General features: G+C 50.4%; 1 protein-coding gene across 1 annotated transcript in view; it reads left to right on the plus strand.

The window, feature by feature from the left end:
- The first annotated feature begins 319 nt into the window (after positions 1-319).
- ZNF541 (zinc finger protein 541) overlaps positions 320-23,475 on the plus strand; it is a 32,779-nt gene continuing 9,623 nt past the window's right edge. The window contains exons 1-11 of the mRNA XM_032388967.1: positions 320-626; positions 4,233-4,476; positions 6,090-7,929; positions 9,648-9,706; positions 9,993-10,152; positions 10,401-10,568; positions 11,485-11,809; positions 20,050-20,113; positions 20,753-20,895; positions 21,319-21,422; positions 22,829-22,904. Of these exons, the coding sequence (XP_032244858.1) occupies positions 320-626; positions 4,233-4,476; positions 6,090-7,929; positions 9,648-9,706; positions 9,993-10,152; positions 10,401-10,568; positions 11,485-11,809; positions 20,050-20,113; positions 20,753-20,895; positions 21,319-21,422; positions 22,829-22,904 (3,490 nt within the window). The remainder of the gene's footprint in view (positions 627-4,232; positions 4,477-6,089; positions 7,930-9,647; positions 9,707-9,992; positions 10,153-10,400; positions 10,569-11,484; positions 11,810-20,049; positions 20,114-20,752; positions 20,896-21,318; positions 21,423-22,828; positions 22,905-23,475) is intronic.

The following is a 23,475-nucleotide window of genomic DNA, read 5'->3' on the forward strand; positions in this document are numbered from 1 at the left end:
TTCATTTATTCCTTACAACAACCTTATGATGGAGGTACTCTTATGCCCAGTTTACAGATGAGGAAACTGGGGCTCGTGGAGCTTAAGTGACTTGCCCAAGTTCACATGACTGTTAAGTGGCAGAGAACAGACCCAAACACAGGTCTGTTTGAATTCCAAGTCCACGCTCCATCCACCACGCTGTATTGCCATCTCATAATTTTGATTCCTCCTCATTCATTTTCAGGAATTAGCACCAAGAGCTTTTCCTCCCTGACTCCTTACACGGCCTTGCTTGTCTGGAGAGTAGCTCTTGGCCAAGACCTGGCAGTGGAGAGCCATGGACCAGTACAGCCTCGGGGACGAGGGTGCCCTCCCTCCAGAGATGCATCTCCCTTCATTTTCCGAGAGCCAGGGACTCAATTGCAGCGACACCCTCAACCGGGATCTGGGTCCCAGCACACGAGACCTGCTCTACGCTGGCCTGAGTGGTTTGGACCTAGACCCCAGCCTCCCAACACCTGACATGGCCAGCGAGGCACTGGAGGACAACTTAGACACACTGTCCCTGTACTCAGGGAAGGACAGTGACTCTGTGAAGCTGCTGGAGGAGTATGCAGACCCGGAATCCCAGGCTTCCTTACAAGGTGAGGCTGTCCACCTGGGTCCGAGGGCCCAGAGGGCTGTGTGAAAGCTCCTGTGGCCGGCTCGGGGATTGGATAGGAAAATTTTTATCTTCCACAGGTGAATAGGGAACAGGGGACACTTTCTTTTTTAACTAGGGAATTGTTTCCAACTTCCTAGTCAAGGAAACAGAACACTGATCCTAAGGAATAATGTTGAGAAACTGGGCCATTTGTGGATGTCCTGATCTTGTGTGTGGTGTGGGCAGATCTTTGAGTTCACGGGAGATTTTCCTACTGATTACATCTCAGAGGCCCTTTTCATGTTTGCAGAGTGACCTGGGATCCTGTCTGTCACTTGGTTGGCTAACCTTCCCCAGCCTCGCTGTCTTTATCCGTGAAGTGGGGGGATGAGAGTGCTCACTCTGCTTCCCCCCAGAGTAACAGCAGTAAGAAGCAAGAGAAGAGAGGAATGTAAAAGCATCGCATGGACTGCAGAGCACGGGACAGATAGTGCTTATTTCCATCAGAATCGGTGGGGTTCATCCCAAACCGTCCATCAATTCAGTTCTAAGTCTCTCTCTCCAACAGTGGAGGAGCAAAAGGAGGACTGATGGGATAGTTAAAGGCCTTGGTGCAATTTTCATTTGGTTTTTGGTTTGCTTTCAGGCTTCCCCTACAAGATAAATCCCGATTTTTAAAATTGTTTAAAAGATTTATTTATTTGAGGGGGGAGGGGCAGAGGGAGAGGGAGAATCTCAAGCAGACTCCCCACTGGGGCACAGAGCCCAACTCAGGGCTCAGTTTCACAACCCCAAGATCATGACCTGAGTGCAAATCAAGAGTCGGACGCTCAACCGACTGAGCCACCCAGGCGCCCCAAATTCGATTTTTGCTAACTCTTTTCATGGATAAGTTGCTTAGTTGGGTTAACTGAGCTAGAGCTCTTTGATAGTTACGTTCACACCACCTGCACAGAAGGCCACGCCCGCGATGGCTCTGCAGAGCAGGTGTTAATGTCAGTTGGGATAAGCAGCTCAGGAAATGTCCTGAAGACTTGCTACAATGAGAAACTCCTGAAGCCCCCTCTCCATACAAGATGCAGTAGACAAGGGCTCAGCCTTGTTACCGTGTTGGAACGATGGCTGATATAAAATCTTAGAATCGTGGGACATGTGCAGTGTTGTAGGCATGGGGCCAGGCCTGTGGGAGGTACAAGAATTAGGGTCCTCAACCCCGGCCACAGAAACCACCTGAAGAACGCTGGTAGTGTGAATATGTGCGCATTTTGCTGGGCAAAGAAACTGTAGCTTTTGCCAGGTTTTCATGGGGGTCTGTGTCCTTCCCTGCAAAATGTGTTACAGATCCTTAATCTAGTTCAGCTTTCCCTGGTGTGTTTTAAACTTGAATTCTTTTTTTACCTTATAAAGAGTCCACTGTACATTATCAAGTTCTAACTCCTTATACTTCTCCGACTTAAGTTCAGGCTGATATAAATGCATACACTTGTATTCATTTTCTTAATTAGGAAAGTAATACACGGTTATTAAAGAAAACTTAGCAAACAGAGAAAAGTCACATCAGGAAAACTCCCCAGCCTGGCTCCTGCACGTAGATTTTGGAAAACACGAGTTAAGGCACTCAGAAAAACAGGTGCATTAAGTGTGTGATGTGGTTTGAGGTTTTTCAAATGAGCATATTTGCTTTTTTATGTGAGGTATTCCCTTGTCATCATAAACTACTCCATCCTCCATCATGCTGTTTGACCATATTCCTGCTCGTTAGAGTGTTCGTGTTTCTGTGAACAACTTTTTACATGTCGAGCTTCCTTTCAGATGAGTTCTTTGAATGTATTCCTCCAAGTAGGTTTGCCTGGGGCACCTGGGTGGCTCAGTCGTTAAGCGTCTGCCTTCAGCTCAGGTCATGATCCCAGGGTTCTGGGATCGAGCCCCGCATCGGGCTCCCTGCTCCGCGGGAAGCCTGCTTCTCCCTCTCCCACTCCCCCTGCTTGTGTTCCCTCTCTCGCTGTGTCTCTCTCTGTCAAATAAATAAATAAAATCTTAAAAAAACAAAAAAAAACAAGTAGGTTTGCCTGTCAGAGAACGTACACCGTTTTATAACACTCTCCTAACTCTGCGTTCTGTGAAGATCCGGCAGCTTCCTTGGCCAGTGACCCTGCCTGATTTTCAGTGTCCTTGCCAATTTTTTGGAACAACGTTTTGTTTTCCGGTTTAATAGTTGCTTTAATGAGCATTTTTAAAGTAGCTTAGCAGGACTGAGGACTTCTCTGACGGGAGTCCTCTTATTCCGCATTTAAACTGTTGGGATCAGTCGACCACTTGCCACAGTAATTTCGTACACGAAGAGGAGAGCAGGCACATTGAGAGACAGACGGCCCACGGCCGGACAGAGTTGGGAGACTCCAGTCCAGGCTCCTTCCTGCGGTGTCTCTCACGCTGCACCTGCTGTGCTCACTCCTGCCTCCCCCCCCGCCCCCCCGCAGCACCCAAGAGAAGTGGCAGTTTCTAAACTTGCCATCTCATGAGGTGGTCCCAACCATCTTGAAGACCAATCTAAAGAGCAGGAATATTTCCACAGTTGGTCTGTCCACCAGACGATTGTGGAGTGACCACGAGTGCCCGGAGGGAATTCCAGGTGCTGGGGACAGCAGGAGCCCACAGCGTCCTTGCATCCATGGGCCCTGTGTGTCCAGTGATTTGAAATCCGCTTCTCTTTAGTCGGATGAAACCAAACCTAATCTCTGTCCCTTGGAGCAAGACAGAAGCGGGCGGTATCCTCCCCACACACTGGCCCTTGAGATGCTTGACAACCCCGCTCCTCTCCTGCCTGAGCATTCCCTGTCCCTTCCCCGGGTCCCCAGGTGAATGGTTTGTAACATACCTTTTATCATTTTACTCCAAGGGATACAGAAAACACGGAAACACATTCAGATACACGAGAAGAGGAAAATAGAAGTGGCCCATAATCCTCCCAGTCTATGCCATTTTCTCAGCTTGTTTTCTATTCAAATTGTTTTGTCTTTTTCTGTTTTGTAACAGATTGTTGTTTTCTCACTGAGTAGCGTGGCGTGAATATCCGTTCATGTCGTCAGATATTTTCCCACGGTTTTATCTTAAATGCTGTGCCCTAAACCATTGAAAGCATCCTGTGGTCCCCTGCGTGCCCTTTTGTCAGATGCTAGGTTGTTTCTAACAGGAAACGCAGTGCTACTGTTAACTGCTTTACCAGCTACCTCTTTGTACAAATCTATATTTATTCCTTTAACATCCCAGAAGTGGGGTTGGCTGCAAGGAAGGATTTGTACTTTGCTAAGGTCTTGGATTCTATTTTTCTGGCTTGGCCTTCTGAGAGCGCCATGGATGGTCTAGCCATAAAGCCTGGCCCACAGTGGTCACCTTGTCCCAGACCGTCCCTCCAAGGGCCATCCCACGGGGCTGGCCTGACTGGGGTCCCTTCTCCCCCTCCCCCTTTTCTCTGTGCGCAAAGCCGCTGGAGTTGGAGGGCGTGGACCTGGCCCCTCTGCCCCAGCGGGCTGTAGCCCTGAGACCCGCTGAGTGCTTCGGCCGTGCCCTCTGATGTCCCCAACCTGTGCTCTCTCCCTCTGTTTAGACCTGGGGCTCGGCGCCCTCAAGGTACCTAAGGAGGCTGACGAAGGAGGCAGGGCCACCTGTGGGAGCGCCAGGAAAGGAAAGCGGCAGCATGCTTCCCCCCAGAACCCGCTTCTGGACTGCAGCCTCTGTGGGAAGGTGTTCAGCAGCGCCAGCTCCCTTAGCAAGCACTACCTGACACACAGCCAGGAGAGGAAGCACGTCTGCAAGATTTGCAGCAAGGCCTTCAAGCGCCAGGACCACCTGTATGTAGGAGTGTGGTTAGGGGGCTGGGGGGGAATGGGCGTGCTGCTCCTGGATCTCCCTCACACCCCCCGCCAGGCCACCCGGCTTGCCCTCGGCAGGGGTCCCCTCCTCCCCAGATGGCTGTGAGCTGTGCGCGGACGCCCGCTCCGTTCTTCTCACACTGCCAGCCCTCTGAGCCGTGGGGCTCGCTCTGCCAGGGACAGGTCCCTCTGCCCGGCCCCCACGTTCACACCAGGGAGGAAACCGCCGCTTCGATTGCAGGCGGGACCCTTGAGGGTTTCAAGACACACAAGGGCTCACTCCCAAGGCAATTTTGTCATGCAGGGAATTGGGCTAACTTTATAGAGAAATGTTCGGAGTCCCCGGCAGGTGTCCGAGGAGGACGGATCTGCATCTCATGAGGAGTGTGTGTGGGAATAACTCAGGGGGCCTGAGAGATTCTGAAATGCCTGGCATTGGAGCATTAACGTATTTTTTAAACTCCTTTTATTTTATTTTTTTAAAAAAACAAAACTCTTGATTTAAAAAAATAAAGCCTATTGTAAGAGTTAGGAGCCAGAATTCCCTTTGTTCTCAGTATCTTGGAAATGATGAGCTTTTCTTGCTAGTGAGGCTGGAAAGGCAGACTTTTTTTCAAACCCAGACACTTGCCAGTGGGAGATGGCAAGACCTTGCATTTTTATGATGCTTCTAACTAGAAACTGGGTCTCCCGACTCCTCCTCTGCAGCTCCCCTCAGAAGGGCTTTGGGGGGAGGGCTGTATTATTTACTGGAGATAACCCCATGTGCCATGGGGATTAGACTGGCCAGGGTAGGACTGTTGGGAACCTTAGAGCGGGATTTACTCATTTGTTTATGCCTACGATATGTTAACATAGCTGGAAGTATGACGTAAACGTGGTACATATTCGTATTCGTTTATAATTGCAGAAATTACAGGAGGCACATTTGGCTGTTTGCTAGAAAGTTTTTACTGATGGGGCATCTGTAAATTTTTTTTCCCCAGGGGTAGGTTCCAGGTAGGTGTGTCCTTAGAGGAGTGCTATGGGAAGGCAAAGACTCTTTGGCTAAGGGAAGGGTCGTGCTCCATCCAGTAAGTATCTTGAGTGTATCCTGCAGAACATTGGTCCTCAGGGATGCTAAAAGGGGCTATTTGAATAGATGGTTCTGCGGGCAAGTAAGTTTGAGAGACATGGGAGGTGAGAGAGACGTCTGTGTACTGTGTGGCTCTTAAATTTGCTACTCTGAACCTCCAAGGAGCAAAGAATGTTTTTTTCAAAACTTCCTTGCCAGCTGAGCCCATGTCCTCAGGGAGCAACTCTGGAGGACTGGTGTTCCTTGGGAACTCACTTTGGGGAACGCCAGTCTGCCTTTCTTTGATTTTTTTTTCCCCCTCCGATAAGGGGTTTGCTGAAAGGTTAGGGAGAGGAGAACCCTTTGTGTTGCCCTGGCCATCGGAGGGGCCACTTGGGTCTTTCCTCATGGGGGGGGGGCAAGTGTAGCTTCTGACTGGTGACATGGATGCACCACTGCCCCTTGGGGACCCACTTGGGGTCCCGCGGCGAGCAGCGGCCCAGGTACCTGCTGACTTGCTCCTCCCATGTGGCTCCAGGACCGGGCACATGCTCACCCACCAGAAGACCAAGCCGTTCGTGTGCATCGAACAGGGCTGCAGCAAGAGCTACTGTGACTACCGCTCCCTGCGCCGCCACTACGAGGTGCAGCACGGCCTGTGCATCCTGAAGGAGGCCCCCCCGGACGAGGAGGCCTGCGGGGACTCCCCTCACGCTCACGAGGCGGCCGGCCAGCCCACGCCCGCTGGCCCGCGATCCCTGGCGCCCCCGGAAGCCAGGTCCCCTGGCTCCCTCTTGCCCAACCGAGACCTCCTGCGCTGCATCGTGAGCAGCATCGTCCACCAGAAGATTCCTTCCTCCGTCCCAGCAGCCGCAGGGCCCTCAGACGGCGGGGAGGGGAGGAACGTGGCCTGTCCCTGCGCACCCTCTTCCGGGCCCTCCTCCTGCACCCCGGCAGGCATCCCGGCGGCCCCCGGAAACCTGGGCACGGACGTTCCCGAGGAGCCTCGTCCCCCAAGGAAGGAGCCTGCCGCTGCCATGTTCACGGCTGTCCACTCGAGAGCTGTGGAGAACGGCGGCACCGACTCAGCCGAGTCCGAGCCCCCTGTGCTCCCGCTGCCGCCCACCCTGGAGGGCTGGCCCGAGGGTGGCCCCCTGCCTGCCTGCCTGCCTCTGTTCCGAGGCCAGACGGTCCCTGCCAGTTCCCAGCCAGCCAGCCACAACTTCCAGTGGCTCCGGAACCTGCCCAGCTGCCCCAAGAGCAAAGGGAACAACGTGTTCATGGTCCACAAGGCCCCGTCAGTGCCGTCCCAGGAGGGCTGCGAGTCAGGCCCGGGGCCCAGCAGCACGTCCCCTGCAGGAGAGCTCCCGCCCAGCTCGGGTACCACCAGTCTGGAGGACACGTTGCCCTTCCCTGCCACGCTCCTGAAGGCACCTGGGGAGGCCTCCGGTGACTCCCGATATGCCGGCAGGGAAGACGACTCCTGGGTTTCCAAGAAAAGCAAGTTTGACTGCGACTCTTTCTCATGGCAAAACCCTGGGGAGCCGGGCCTCCAGGATGCCCAAAAGCCGAGCGGGCTCCCGTCGGATGCCACGCCGCTCTTCCGGCAGCTCTTCCTGAAGTCCCAGGAGTCTCTGGTGAGCCACGAGCAGATGCAGGTGTTCCAGATGATCGCCAAGTCCCAGCGGATCTTCTCCCAGCTTCCCGGGCCTGAGGGCAAGCAGGCCGCCCTGAAGCCATTGCCGGGGCCCTGGCCACAGCAGCCCCCGCCGCCGGCACCCCCTGTTGACTCTCTCCATGCTGGCCCCAGAAACCCGGAGCCAGAGGGGTCCCCAGCCCGCAGGAGGAAAATCACGCCCGCTTTCCCCCGGGAGGCCTCCCCAGCCAGCACCAGACGGGACTCGAAGGGAGGACCCAAAGTGGCCACCACTCCGCCGTCCCTCACGGCCTCATCGTTGGACCCTCCCGGCAATCCAGACATCTCCTCTCTGGCCAAGCAGCTGAGATCCACAAAAGGGACCTTGGACCTGGGGGACATCTTCTCCCCCAGGGGCCCACGGCAGACCCAGTTAGGTGGGGAGGAGCCCCTCGGAGCCCAGCTCCCAGGGAAGCAGGCCCAGGCAGAGAATGACACAGCACTGGGGGCCACAAAAGGTGAAAAGAGCCAGGCCTGCGCCAGGGGCGGAGGCTACAGGCTCTTCTCAGGCAACCTCAGGTCCCAGCGCTTCTCGGGCTTCCGGAAGGAGAAGGTGAAAATGGATATGTGCTGCATGGCCTCCCCGAGCCAGGTAGCCATGGCCTCCTTCTCGTCGGCCGGGCCTCCGGCAGAGCCTCCCCAGGACTCCAAGTCCAAGCTGACCATATTCAACAGAATCCAGGTACCTGGGCTCTCCCTCACGAGACCCGACACCTGCTGGTGCTCCGGGCCGGAGTCTCATTCGTGACTTGCTCCCACCTTTATTGGTTGGGCAGGCATTGTGTTTCATCTCAGGGGCTCCTCCGGGACAGGTTTAGATAGGCCGGAAGGAAGGTTCGTAGAGATTGTGGTTCCTCCTGTCACCCCCACCCCCTGAAAGAGCTGAGAATGAGGTCTTTAGAGTTGTCAGAGACGTTTTCTCCCCGAAGCTTTTCCAGCTTACTTGCTTTTTGCCTTTCACTTCCTTTTGGATTGGCCTCCTTAAATTCTTCAGAGGATATAAAGGTAGAGATCTCGCCTTGGAAATATTTCTGCGTGTGATGCCGTCTCTCACCTGGTGGGAGTCACGGTCCCGACGCCGGCCGGCACCTGCCGAATGGTAGTAGCTCAGTCCTTGTGGTTGGCACCGGGTCTGGGCGCGGAGAGGTGGGCCGCTCTTCCTTACCACGGCCCGAGGTCCAGCACCCTTCCCCTCACCCCACAGCTGCCTCTTTTTTTTTTTAACAGCACATATCATTTAATTCACCATTTTAAAGTGTACCCTCCAGTGGCGTTCAGTATATTCACAAGGTTATGCATCTGTTACCACTCTTTGCCAGAACATTTTCATCACCCCAAAAAAGAAGTCCCACACCCTTAGTTGTCGGCCCCAATCTCTCCAGCCCTCTTGGCCCCCGGCAACCATGAATCTACCTTCTGTATCGATGGATTTGCCCCCTTCTGGACATTCCATATAATTGAAATCATACACCACATGGCGTTCTGTAGTCTGGCTTCTTACACTTAGTGTGGTGTTTTCAAGGTTCGTCCACATTGTGGCACCTGTCAGTGCTTTGCTCCTTTTTATGGCTGAGCAATGTTCCACTGTATGGTAGTGTCACATTTCGTTAGTCTGTTCATCAGTTGACGGGCATTTGAGTTGTTCTCATTTCTCAGCCAGTGTGAATAGTACTGCTGTGAACGTTCGTGTACAAGGTTCTGTGTGGACATAGGTTTCCATTTCTCTTGGGAAATACCGGAGTGGGGCATTCCTGGGTCATATGGCAACTCTATGTTTAACCATCTGAGGGACTGTGAGACTTTTCCAAAGCAGCCACACCATTTAACATCCCCACCCACAATACAGGAGGGCTCCAGCCTCTCCAAATCCTCACCAACACTGCTTGCTCTCCAGGCTTGTTATCCCAGCCACCTTCGTGGGTGTGATGTGGTATCACATCGCCGTGCTTTGATTTGCATTGCCCTGGTGGCTGATGGTGCTGAGCATCTTTTCATGTGCTTAGTGGCCATTTGTAAATCCTCTTGGGTTAAGTGTCTTTCAGATCCTTTGCCCGTTTTTAAGTTGGCTGATTGGACTTTTTATTACTGAGCTGTATAGGAGTTCTTTATGTATTATGAATACAACTCCCTTGTCAGGTATGTGACTTGCAGTGATTTTCTCCCATTCCGGGGGTCATCTTCTCACTTTCTTGATGGTGTCCTTTAAAGCACAGCAGTTCTGAGTTTTAATGAAGTCAAATTTGTCAGTTCTGTCTTTTTGTTTCAGTGTCATCCAAGGCCCCAGTGCCTCCTCCAAGGTCACGAAGAATTACACCTATGCTTTCTTCTCAGAGTCTTACAGTTGTAGCTCTTGCATGCCTCCTTTCCAATATGTTGGCTCAGATGTATTTTCATCTTCAGGGTGGAAATATCTACCGGCTCCCCCATCCGCTGAAGGAGGAGAATGTGGCAGGTGGATGGTAAGTTCAGAAGCCATACCCTGCCCAGCCCGGGGGTGCTCAGCCCCTCTGATTCCTCTGGTGGCTTTCATGTGCTGGGCCTGGGTCACCGAGTTCTGGATGCTTCAGTCCTGAAGAGGTATGCACCCGGCCATGAAGAATTGGGGTATTCTCTCTCCACTTCTTAGGGTTCATCAAGAGTTGTCAGTGGATCAGACTTAAAAACAAACAAACAAAAACAGAGAAATTAGTGATGGGGACAAAGTTCCATTCTCCCGTTCTTCCCTCCTGCCATGTTTCCCCACAGTAACCAGCAAAATGGGGGCCCTGCAGACTGGGCAGAGCCAAGGAGCACTTATGTCTGCAAGAATTGCAGCCAGATGTTTTATACAGAGAAAGGGCTGAGCAGTCACATGTGTTTCCACAGTGACCAGTGGCCGTCACCTCGAGGGAAGCAGGAGCAGCAGGTGAAGGGGCGCGTGCAGTCGGCTCTGTGCTTGCAGGGTTTCTGGCAGGCTTTCAGGGATTAGGTGACGGGATGTCATTTATCTCAGGACGGAGATGTCCCGCTGGGGGAAGCGTGGGCAAGGGACCAGGAGTCAGGGCTGTGCTGCTCCCGGGGGTGGGGGCGGGGGGCCGGCACTGCAGGCTGGAGCAGCTCTTCCCCTCTTGCCCGCCCGTTAATCTTAAAAAGCCATCGATTCTCTGCATTTAGGTGTTTGGCACGGAGTTTTGCAAGCCATTAAGACAGGTGCTGAGGCCAGAGGGGGACGGGCAGAGTCCCCCAGGAGCTAAGAAGTCCTTGGACAACCCGGCTGCAGCCTCTTTGGGGATCCCTGTGCCTGTAGTTCCAGGGAACCGACCCACTGGGAGCTCCGCCAAGGTGGGTGCGGGTCAGGCTGCTTCCTTCCTGCTGCTTCCCCCACCTGCTGGCGGAAGCTGCGGGGGGCGGGGGGAGCCCAGACCAAACGTCAGAAAAATAGCTGAGTCTCGGGGAGCGCGCTCATTCAGTCGTTAACACGCTCGGAGCGTCCTCGGCACCTGTCTGTGGTGGCGGCGCTGTGGACCCTGGTGACCGTGCCCCCGCGCCTGCCGGTCCAGTGGTCAGTAGACCTGTCCCCAGACAGTGGTACCCCAGTGTGCGCCGGGCTGTGAGGGGGAGCAGAGAGAGCTGAGGGCATCCTGAGGGGCACCAGGGACTCCGCCTGAGGAGGTCAGGGGCGTCTTCCTGGAGGAGACGGTGTGGGAGCTGAGACCTGGAGGAGAGGAGGAGTGAGACTGGCAGAGAGGAGGGGCGATTGCATGGAGGTGAGAGAGTTGCAAGTTCAAGTGACCAGTCCCTTCAGGCCGTACCAGAGCATCTCGCCGGACAAGCCCGTGCTGGACTTGGGGACAAGGTGCACGGATGCCTTCGCTCGTCTCAGGACCTGTCGCTGGTTCTCCTTTGGTCGTGCTGTGGCGGTGTCTGGCCCCCACTCTCTCGGGACCAGGCAGTTTAACAGCTGAAACTGGCCTCACCTGTTCCCACCTTTCCCTGAGTCAAGGCCTCTCCTTGAGGGCACGGGTGCATGGGAGGGCTCCAGCGGCTTACTTAGGATCTGGGTCCGGCTCGGGCGCGGGGGCCCTGCTCGGCTCCCTCTTCTGAGGGCCCCAGGCATGGATGTGCCGGGTTGCAGTCGTGTGTCCCTCTGTCTCCGGAGTCCGTCCTCTTTTCCCACTCTCCTGCTATCCTGAAGACTGAGCTGTGTGGCGGGTGGCCTCAGGTGATCCCCTGAGTCCTGAACTCTTTTCTTTCCCAGGGACAAGAGAAAGACGGGGAAGAGAGAGACAGCAAGGAGAGCAGCCAGCATAGGAAGCGGAAGAAGCGCCCCCAACCCAAGGCATTGCTCGCCCCTCCTCCACCCTCTTCATCTGGGGAGCCAGGCCTGGGAGGATGCCACCAGAGCTGTCTGCGGTCTCCAGTGTTCCTCGTGGACCGCCTCCTCAAGGGATTGTTCCAGTGCTCTCCTTATACGCCGCCCCCGATGCTCAGCCCCATCCGGGAGGGCTCGGGACTGTACTTCAACACGCTCTGTTCCACCTCTGCTCATGCTGGTCCCGACAAACTCATCAGCAACATGCTCGGTGAGTGACGCTGGGCATCATTATGGTCTCTGCTCCGCGTGTGGCGGGCCTGCCGGGGGCCAGATCCACTCTCTCCTGCCGCACGGGGGCCAGACATTCTCTCCGGCCCGTGGCTGTGCCTGGTGTGTGAGTCCCGCTGCTGTTCGGAGGTATCCCAGCAACCTCTGGGACCGGCAGCCTTCCAGGTGCTTGGAGTTTTACAGCCAGAAAGAAAATGCAGAGACTGTTCAGCCTGCCCACCCTTCTGCCTGCCCTTTGAGTAATTTTTAACAGTTTCGCCGGAATAGAATTCATAAACCATATGAATCACCCATTTAAAGTACACGGTATTTCTTTAGTATGTTCACAGGGTTGTGCGCCCATCACACCATCTAATTTTAGGCCATTTTTTTTTTTAAAGATTTTATTGATTTATTTGACAGACAGAGACACAGCGAGAGAGGGAACACAAGCAGGAGGAGTAGGAGAGGGAGAAGCAGGCTTCCCGCGGAGCAGGGAGCCCGATGTGGACTCGATCCCAGGACCCTGGGATCATGACCCGAGCCGAAGGCAGACACTTAACGACTGAGCCACCCAGGCGCCCCTAATTTTAGGCCATTTTTGTCACCCCCGGAGGAAGCACCGTATCCATGCAGTTACGCACACCCCATTGCCCCCATCTCCCCAGCCCTGAGCAACCGCTAATCTGCTTTTTCTATGGATCTGCCCATTCTAGTAATTTTGTATAATTGGAATCCTACAGTGGGTGACGTTTTGTGTTTAGTTTATTCACTTAGCATCCATGTTCACCACGTGATAGTATATGCCACGGCTTCATGCCTCTTTATGGCCCAATAATATCTCATGGTCTGGACATAGCACATTTTATCTGTCCATGCATCAGTTGGTGAGCATTTGGGTCATTTCTGTCTTTTGGCTACTGTGAACAATGCTGCTCATGAACATCCGTGTACGGATTTTTGTTGGACATATATTTTCATTTCTCTCGTGTATATTCCCAGGAGGGCAATTGCTGGGTCATAGGGTAGCTCTATGTTTAACCACTTAAAGAGCTACCAGACCATTTCCAAAGGGATGGACCCATTTTAAATTCCCACCAGTGTCGTATGAAAGTTTCAGCTTCTCCACATCCCTGTCAACACTTGTGATCTTTCTTCTTACATAACCATCCTAGTATGTGTACAGTGGTTTCAATCTGCATTTCCCTGATGGCTGTTGAGACTGAGCATCTTTCCGTGTACTTACTGTCTATTTGTAATCTTTTCAGATCCTTCTCCCATTTTTTTAATTGAGTTGTTATCTTTTTATTACTCAGTTGTAAAAGTTTCTTATATATTCTGGAATTAAGCCCTTTATCAGATATACGGCTTGCAAATTCTCTCCCGTTTTGGGCATGGTCTTTTCATTTTATTTGTGGTCTTGTTTACAGGACTAAAGTTTTTAATTTCGATGAAATCCAATTCATTTTTTGTCACTTGTGCTTTCGGTGTTGTATCTAAGGTTTTGCCTGAGCGGAAGTCATGAAGATGTATGTCTGTGTTTTCTTGTAAGAGTTGTATCATTTTAAGTCTTAAATTCATGTCTGATCCATTTTAACTTTTATATATTGTGTAGGGTGGGAGTCCAAATTCATTCTTTTGCATGTGGATATCCACTGTTCCCGCACCATTTATTGAAAATACCGTTCCTTTCCTTTTGAATTGGCCTGGCACCCGGTGGAAAGCCAATTGACCATAAATGATTTGAGATTTTTCTTCCTTTTTTTTTAAGATTTTATTTATTTGACAGAGACACAGCAAGAAAGGGAACACAAACAGGGGGAGAGGGAGAGGGAGAAGCAGGCTTCCCACTGAGCAGGGAGCCCGACGCGGGGCCCGATCCCAGGACCCTGGGATCATGACCTGAGCCGAAGGCAGACGCTCAACGACTGAGCCACCCAGGCGCCCTTTCTTCTTTTTTAATACAGACGTTTACAGCTATAGATTTCTCTCAGGGCACCCCTTTAGCTGCATTTTACAAGTTTCAATATGTTATATTCTTATTTTCATTTATCTCAGAATATGTTCTGATTTCTTTGTTCTTTCTTTTTTTTAAAGATTTTATTTATTTGAGAGAGAGTGAGCGAGCACGAGTGGGGGTGGGGAGGGGCAGAGGGAGAGGGAGAAGCAGTCTCACTGCTGAGCAGGGAGCCCGATTCGGGGTTCGATCCCACATCACTGAGATCATGACCTGAGCCGAAGGCAGACACTTAACCAACTGACCCAGCTAGGTGCCCCTGATTTCTTTTTTGATACAGTGATTATTAAGGAGTGTGTCGTTTAATTTCCACCTTTGTGAATTTTCCAAATTGCCTTTTTTAAGTTGATTTTTAATTCTATTGTAGCCAGAGAACATACTTTGTATTAGTTCAGTGCTTTTACATTTTTTGAAGCATATTTATGGGCTAGAATATGTTCTGTCCTGGAGAATGTTCCATGTGTAATTGAGAAGAATGTATTCTCCTGATGGTGGATGGAATATACTGTAGATATCTGCTATGTGTAGTTAGTTCAAGTATTAGACTTCCTGTTGATCTTCTGCCTAGTTGTCCTATGCATTATTGAAAGTATTTAAATTTACAAGTATTTTTTTTTTAAAGATTTATTTATTTGAGAGAGAGAGTGCGCACATGCATGCATGGAGGGGGCAGAAGGAGAGGGAGAGAGAGTCCCAAGCACACTCCACATCGAGCATGGAGGCCAACTCAGGGCTCGACCCCACAGCCCCAAGATCACCACCCAAGCTGAAACCAAGAGTCATTTGCTCAACGGACTGTGCCACCCAAGCGCCCCTCCAACTATTTTTTTTTAATTGTTCATTTTATCCTTCTGTCATTTGTTGCTTTATGTATTTAGGGACTCCGTTTTAGGTGCATTATGTTTATATAATTGCCATATTTTCTTGATGGCTTGACCTTTTACCATTATGGTATGATATCATTTATCATTATTACAATAATTTTGTCATTTTCTTGCGTAATATTTTTTGTTTTAAAGCCTAATTTGCAGGGGCACCTGGGTGGCTCAGTCGGTTAAGCATCCAACTCTTGATTTCAGCTCAGGTCATGATCTCAGGGTCATGAGATCTCCCGGCGTTGGGCTCCACACTCAGATGTCTGCTGGAGATTCTCTCTCTCCCTCTCCCCCTCCTCCCACTCTCTTTCTCTCTCTCTCTCTCGAATAAATAAATCTTTAAAAAAAAATAGAGTCTAATTTGCCTGACATTAGTATAGCCATTTCATGTCTTTTATGGTTGTTGTTTGCTTGGTATGGTTTTTCCTGTTCTTTTACCTTCACCCTGTTTGTGTCTTTGAAAATAAAGCAGGTCTCCTACAGGCAGCATCAATTGGGTCATATTTTTTTATCCAGTCTGACAAACTGCCTTTTGATTGGTTTGTTTAAGCATTCTCTTTTAATGTTCCAGTGACACAGTTGCATTTGTATCTGCCATTTTGCTTTTTATTTTCTATATGTCTCATGGCATTTTCTCCTTCTGTTCCTCCTTTTCTGCTTTCTTTTGTATGAAGTGAGTATTTTCTTGTACAACACATCCCTTCCTTTAATTTTTCACTTTCTCTTAGTCATTTCTTAGGAGTTGCTCTAGGACTTAAAACATAACATCTTAATTTATCAGAGTGTGCTCAGTTGTGTATTAACTTAATAAAATATAGGAACATTGCTATCTAATTCCATTTCTTCTAATCCTTTTGCTATTATTGTTACATATATGTATATAACAATGTTATATATGTATGTAGATAATAGAAACCCAGAAGTACACTGTCATAATTATTACTTTATGTAATTTTATGTTATATGAAAAAAGAGAATAAAGGAAAACAGGCATTATTTATAGAGTTTGTTGTATTACCCTTCTCATTAACCATTACTGATAACTTCATTTATTCCTGTGGATTCAAGTTACTGTCTGGGCTATTATTTCTTTACTCTAATGCAACCCCTTTGTGCTATTATTGCCACATATAGTGTATTTCTATATTTTATAGGCCCGCAATACATACTGTTTTATACAATTGTTTTTTAAGTCAATAAGAGAAGAAATATATGATTATAATTTTATAATTACCCATATAGTTACCTTTACCAGCACCCTTTGTTTTTTTGTTTTGATTCCCATTACTATCTCGTGTCATTTGCTTTCAGTCTAAAGAACTTTCTTAGTTGTCTGTTATCAGTATGGAGATATAATTTACATAAAACTTATTCCTTTAAAGCATGTAATACAGTGGGTTTTATTACATTCACAGAACTGGGCAACCATTGCTACCATCAAGTTTCAGACATTGTCATCACCCCCAAAAGAAGCCCCACCCTCATTTGCAGCCACTCCTGTCCCTGTCCCCCAACCCCAGCCATAGGTAACCTCTAGTTTACTCTCTGTCTCTATAGATTTGGCTAATCTGGACATGCCATATACATGTATTCCTGCAATATGTGGTCTTTTGTGACTGTCTCCTAGCATGATGTTTTTAGGTTTCACCTATGTTGCAGTATGTGTCCGTATTCCATTCCTTTTTATGACTGACTGATATTCCACCTTTACTTTTTCTTTTTTTTAAAGATTTATTTATTTTAGAGAGGGGGGAGGGGCAAAGGGAGAGGGAGAGAGAATCTCAAGCAGACTCCCCACTGAATATGGAGCCCGACGCGGGGCTCGATCCCACGACCCTGAGATCATGACCTGAGCTGAAACCAAGAATCAGACACTCAACTGACTGAGCCACCTGGGTGCCCTTCCACCTTTACTATTTCTTATAAGACAGATCTAATAGCAAGAAATCTCAATTTTTATTTATCTGAGAATGACTTTATTTCACAGTTATTTTTGAAAAGTAATTTGCTGGATATGATTCCTGGTTGACAGTTTTTTACTTTCAACAACTTGAATATGTTATCCTTCTGCTTTGTGACCTCCATTGTTTCTGACAAGAAGTCGGCTGTTAATCTTACTGGGGCACTCTTGCATGAAACAAGTTGTTTTTCTCTTTTTACTTTCAAGATCTTCATCTTTGCTTTTCAACATTTCGCCTATGATGGATGTGTCTAGATGTAGAGCTCTTTGTGTTTGTTCTATTTGGAGTTTATAGAGTTTCCTGGATTATATCTTGTTTGTTTGTTTTACCAAATTTGGGAGGATTTCAGCTGTTGTATCAATGCCATGATACTTTACATGTTTTTTCGTCCCTTTCTTCTCTCTTTCTGGTACTCTCATTACAAGTATTTTGCTGCACTTAATGATGTCTCGCATTTCTCTGAGGCTCACTCCGTTTTTCTCTGTTCTTTTTTCTCTTCTTTAGATTACATAATCTCCATTGATCTATCTTCAGATTTGCTGATCATTTCTCCTGCCAACTGAAATCTGCTGTTGAGCCTCATCTTGGTTATTGTGATATTTTTTTTTTTATTTGACAGAGAGAGACACAGCGAGAAAGGGAACACAAGGAGGGGGAGTGGGAGAGGGAGAAGCAGGCTTCCCGCTGAGCAGGGAGCCCGATGTGGGGCTCGATCCCAGGACCCTGGGATCATGACCTGAGCCGAAGGCAGACGCTTAACGACTTAGCCACCCAGGGGCCCCTATTGTGATTTTTTTTGAAGATTGATTTCTTTTGTGGGGGGGAGGGTCAGAGGGAGAGAGACAATCTCAAGCAGACTCCCCACTGAGCACAGAGCCCCATGCAGGGCCCAATCTCATGACCTTGAGATCATGACCTGAGCCGAAATCAAGAGTCGGACTCTTAACTGACTGAGCCACCCAGGCGCCCTGGTTATTGTACTTTCTTTTAACCCCAGAATTTCCATTTGGTTCTTTTTAAAAATCTTCTGTCTCTTAATGGTATTCTGTCTTTGATGAGAAATCATCATACCTCCCTTTAATTCTTTAAGCATGGATACTGCAGGGAGAGGGGGTCCATCTTCTTGGATGCACCTGCCTAGAGTAGGGCACTCCAGGTAGAGCTTCTGTTACATGGAGCTGGGGGTTGGGTGGCAGACAGATGCCACAGACTCTCACTGTTGTTACCAATATTTGGTCATTTTCTTAACTGATTTTTTTTTTTTTTAAGATTTTTTATTTATTTATTTGACAGAGATACAGCAAGAGAAGAACACAAGCTGGGGGAGTGGGAGAGGGAGAAGCAGGCTTCCCGTGGAGCAGGAGCCCGATGCGGGGCTCAATCTCAGGACTGTGGAATCATGACCTGAGCCGAAGGCAGACGCTTAACAACTGAGCCACCCAGGCATCCCTTAAATAGTATTTTCTAAAATGCTGTTTGCCTTTAGGACAACTTCCAGAGACTTTAACTTACTGTTTTTAGAAATAATACTTATCAGTTAATTTGTTGCCTTGCTGAGTTCCTTATTCTGCTTTTTAGAAGTTCAATCCCTCCATGAAATCTTTTTTTTTTTTAATTGTGTGTTATCAGGGCACCTGGGTGGTACAGTCAGTTGAGTGACCACCTCTTGGTTTCAGCTCAGGTCACGATTTCAGGGTTGTGAGATCAGGCCCCACATCAGGCTCCGTGCTCAGCACCAAGTCTGCTTAGGTTACTCTCTCTCCATCTCCCTCTGCCCCTCTCCCCTGCCTCTCTCTCTCAAATAAATAAATCTTTTTTAATAAAATTGTGTTTTATCATGATAAGTTAACATGAGTCCCCCTTAAATGAGTAAGTATGCAGTACATCATTGTTGATTACAGGTACCACGTTGTACAGTGGAGCTCTAGAGCTTATTCATCTGGCTTAACTGACACTTTATGCTCATTAATTAGTAAATACACAGGGCGCCTGGGTGGCTCAGATGGTTAAGCGTCTGCCTTCGGCTCAGGTCATGATCCCAGGGTCCTGGGATCGAGCCCCACGTCGGGCTCCTGGCTCAGCAGGGAGCCTGCTTCTCCCTCTCCCTCTGTCTCCCCCCTTGCTCATGCTCTCTCTCTCTATCTCTGTGTCTCAAATGAATAAATAAAATCTTTAAAAAAAAAAAAAAAAATTAGTAAATACGCACGTCCCACTACCCCAGCCCTTAGCAACCACCATTCCACTTTTGATTATGTGAATTGGACTATTTTCTTAAGATTTTTATTTATTTTGGGGCGCCTGGGTGTCTCAGTCGTTAAGCATCTGCCTTCGGCTCAGGTCATGATCCCAGGGTCCTGGGATCGAGCCCCGCATCGGGCTCCCTGCTCTGCGGGAAGCCTGTTTCTCCCTCTCCCACTCCCCCTGCTTGTGTTCCCTCTCTCGCTGTTTCTCTCTCTGTCAAATAAATAAATAAAATCTTTAAAAAAAAAAAAAAGATTTTTATTTATTTTGAGAGCGAGAGAATGAGCATGCATGCACGTGGGGGGAAGGGGCAGAGAGAGAAGGAGAGGGAGAGAATCTCCAGCAGGCCCCGTGCCAAGTGCAGAACCTGATGTGGGGCTTGATCCCAGGACCCCAAGATCATGACCCAAGCCAAAACCAAGAGTCGGACACAAGCAACTGAGCCACACACGCACCCCTGGAGTGGACTATTCTAGATACTTACATAAGTGAAGTCACGTAGTATTTCCTTCTCTGTGACTGGCTTGTTCCACTTGGCATGATGTTCTCAAGGTTTATTCATGTTGTTGCATATTGAAGGTTCCTTTAAAAAAAAAAAAAGGTTAACTAGTATTCCATTGTATGTAAATACCACATTTTCCTTACCCACTCCTCTGTTGATGGACATTAGGTTGTTTCCACTTGGCTGTTGTGAGTAATGCTGAGTAAATATGGAAGTGTAGATATCCCTGAGAGATTGATTTCAGTTCTTTTGGATAAATACCCAGAAGTGGGGGGGCACCTGGGTGGCTCAGTTGGTTAAGCGTCTGCCTTTGACTCAGGTCATGACCCCAGGGTCCTGGGATCGAGCCCCACTTGGGGCTCCCTGCTCAGCGGGGAACCTGCTTCTCCCTCTCCCTCTGCTATTCCCCCTGCTTTTGCTCTCTGGCTCTATCTCTCTGTCAAAAAAAATAAGTAAAATCTTAAAAAAAAAATACCCAGAAGTGGGATTGCTGGATCTTATGGTAGTTCTAATTTTTTGAGTAATCTCCCTATGGTTTTAAAGAGCCTGCTTTTAGCTACTCTGCAAAGGCAGGCAGAAGGGGCCCCCCGGATCACTTATGGTCAGTCTTCTTGAGACTTTTTGTTGTTGTTGTATGTTTTCTAGATCAAGTGGATAGCTCTTTTGGCATTTGCATGGTAAAGGATGACACCAAGATCAGCATTGAACCGTGAGTTGGAACAGACTTAGCACCTGAGGGTGGGTCCTTCCAAAGTGGGGGTGCTTTTACCCTCCCTGCGGGCCAGTGTCCGTTTTTCCCAGGGGCTCCTTCATCATAGGGGCTCTGGTCTAGCTACGGAGCCTCCCTAAGAGAGAAGTGGTGCACTTCTATGTGTGTATGTGGGAAGCTCCCTCAGTATTCTTTCTGTCCAGAGATACCATAGCTGGGGCCAGGGGGACAGAATGCCCAGGACCCTGGGGTCCTAGGTAGAATTGGTGGTGGTACCATCATGTAAGACTTTCGAGTGTCCGTGGAATGTGGCTAGATCGGTATGGCCGTGGGTGTAGAAGCCTGCCGGCTGTAAGCGTATACCTCCCCTGCCCTAGACCCAAAGCGACTCCTGAGGCCAGAGGTATGGCAATAAGGAAAATCAGAGGAAGGAAGGAAGTCCCCCCTTGAGAGGTTTCTGGAATGCCTACACATATCTCTCAGGGATGATGGACGCTGAACACGTCTGGCAGATGGCAGAGGGTTTGCACTGGGCAGGGCTGCAGCCGGAGAGCAGGGCACACCGCCCGTCTCTGTTCCATTTCCCGTCTTGGTCACATGTGTATGTCTCGCGCGTCTGTGTGTGTGGCCTCGTTTCAGACACATCAACATAGGAAGCCGGTTCCAGGCCGAGATCCCAGAGCTCCAGGAGAGATCGCTGGCTGGAGTTGATGAGCACATAGCTTCTCTGGTCTGGAAGCCATGGGGAGATGTGACGACCAACCAAGAAACGCAGGACAGAGGTGGCTGAGACTTTGGGGCCAAACTCCCGAGGGCCCTGCCGCCCCCCCCCCCCCCCCCCCCGCCATGTCTGAGGACTTCTCCTGCCAGTTCTCCCCTCGGCTGAGAAGCAGTACCCTGGGGTGAGGGGGTGGGGAAGGCTCGCCCTTGGTGCTGTGTGGCTTCTCTTGAGCTGCACTCCCCTGCCCCCAGCTGCCTTCTCACGCAAGCCGGGCCAGGCTGTTCAGAGCAAGTGCCAGGAGCAGGGTTTGCGCCCTTCCGCCGTGTCTCTCCCTTCTCTCATCCCGCTTTCAGCTGAGACGTGAGGAGGCCGGTGACAAGGAGCCCCCTCTCAGTGCTGTCGGGGAAGTCTCCTCCCTGGAGCTCGCTGACTCCTTGTGTCTCCTCTCTCCCCCTGTGCTGGGACGGCTCGCCGCCGGAAACAGTGACTGAGCTCTGCAATGTGGCCTGCTCCAGCGTGATGCCGGGAGGGGGCACCAACCTGGAGCTTGCGCTGCACTGCCTGCACGAAGCCCAGGGCAACGTTCAGGTGAAGTGGAGGCAGGGTTAGGGCCAGGGGCCGTCTGCGGAAGCCCCCTCCTCTCCTGGGGCCGGGACAGCAGGTGCATGCCGTGTGCGGTCTGCTTGGGGGTTTGCGGCTCCCGAAAAGTGAAGGCGGGCCACTGTCCTTCGACCCGGTGGCTTTGGGATTGGTGTGGTCCTTGTGAGCCGCAGCTGTGGGCTCAGTGAGTCAGCTGTCTGGGTGGTGCAACAACAACGCCCGGGGTCCTCGGAGACATCTCGGGGGCACTGGGCAGTCAGCGCCCCGGAGACCCATCATCTTGGGTCCTGTGCTAATTGGGTTTACTTATTGAGCTTTTTCTCTTCGATTAAAAACCCATGTACGGGGCACCTGGGTGGCTCAGTTGGTTAAGCGACTGCCTTTGGCTCAGGTCATGATCCTGGAGTCCCGGGATCGAGTCCCGCATCGGGCTCCCTGCTCGGCAGGGGGTCTGCTTCTCCCTCTGACCCTCCCCCCTCTCATGCTCTCTATCTCTTATTGTCTCTCTCAAATAAATAAATAAAAATCTTTAAAAAAAATAAAAATAAAAACCCGTGTATGAAAACCTCTGATGCAATAGAATGGCCTCTGCATCCTCCAAGGACCCTCTTCACAGTCTTGAGTAGTGGGAGAGGAAAAGTCCCATCACCTGAGGTTGGTCCCCAAGAATCAGTGCCATGGTCATGCTTTTTCTTGAGCCGAGAGGCAGCGGCCGGCACGTAGTAGGTGCTCAGCAGAGTGATCAACACATCTTTATGGGGTTCGACTGAGTGCTTGGTAATGTGGCGCTGGGGCCAGGGCCGGCTTAGGGGCTCCAACCTTGGTTTCATACTCTGCTGCTGCCATCTTGAAATTCTTAATAAGTTTTGAACAAGGGCCCACGTTTTCATTTTGTGCTGGGTCCCACAGATCCCCTGGTGGGACCTGACTGTGGTTCCTCAGGGGAGCAGGACAAAATCCCTCTCTTTGTGGGCTTACATTCTAGAAGAGTCAAAACAGGAAGTACGTTTTAGAAGATTGCTGGATAGTGGTTAGTGCTATGAAGGAAATAAAGGAGGGCAGTGGGCAAGGGCAGTCCTATTCCAAATGCTGGTCCTTGATGGTAAGGAGTGTGCCCCAGAATAAATCCACACACTGTCTCCTGTGTCAGGAGCACCTTGCCGTGAGAAACCTCCGTCAGCTGCACTCAGCAGTCTGCTTAGTGGTGTGGTCCGCGGGGCCACAGGTGGTTTACAGGCGGTGGCTGGTCCGTGGACCAACCACACACCGGGTAGTAGGGCTAGGGAAGGCCTTAGGGAGAGCTAGAAGTGTCTTTGGAAGGAAGGAAGGAATGGAGGGAGGAGACTCTTCATTCCCTCCCTGTGTAAAGTAGCCCACAACTCCTCTTGTTCCAGATTGCCCTGGAGACCCTCTTACTCCGAGGACCCCAGAAGCCGCAGACTCACCCGCTGGCCGACTACCGCTACGCAGGTGACTGGGCGAGGCTGTGGGTGTGGTTTTTGCCAGGCAAGACCTTGTGAACAGTCAGTCCGAACAGCAGACTTTGCCTGTGCCTTTTGGGAGTTCTCTTGGGGTCTTCATCTGTCTTTCCAGAAAGGCCTCTCCTCTCCCAGGGGGGTGGGGGTGGGGTGGGGGACTCTGTGGCATGTTTTCTTCTAGTTGCGTCCTACCATCCCCTTCCTGGTGGTTCCCTCGTGGGCTGTGCCCAACCTGGAAGGGGATGCCCCTGGCCAGGGAGAGGCGTAGGCAGGCTGAGCTTCAGCAGTGGGGCGCGCCAGCCCTGGAGTCAGGCAGTCTGGGGCCCTCCCCCAGCCTCAGCAAGTCTCTCAACCAGTGCAAGCCGTGGCTGCCTCCGTAAAGTGCAGATCCTAACGGGCCCTACCTGCTAAGGTTTTTGTCAGGATTGTAGGAGATAAAGGAAGTAAGGGGCTTAGCAGAATGTTTGACACATAACTGTGCTTAGTGATGGCAGCTTTAAAAGGAGGGTGGTTTGCACGTCAGCCCTGTCCTCCCCTCCCCGCCCCCCGTGCTTGGCTCTTTC

Source organism: Phoca vitulina, unplaced genomic scaffold, assembly GCF_004348235.1.
Source record: "Phoca vitulina isolate PV1807 unplaced genomic scaffold, GSC_HSeal_1.0 scaffold52, whole genome shotgun sequence".
NCBI lineage: Eukaryota > Metazoa > Chordata > Mammalia > Carnivora > Phocidae > Phoca > Phoca vitulina.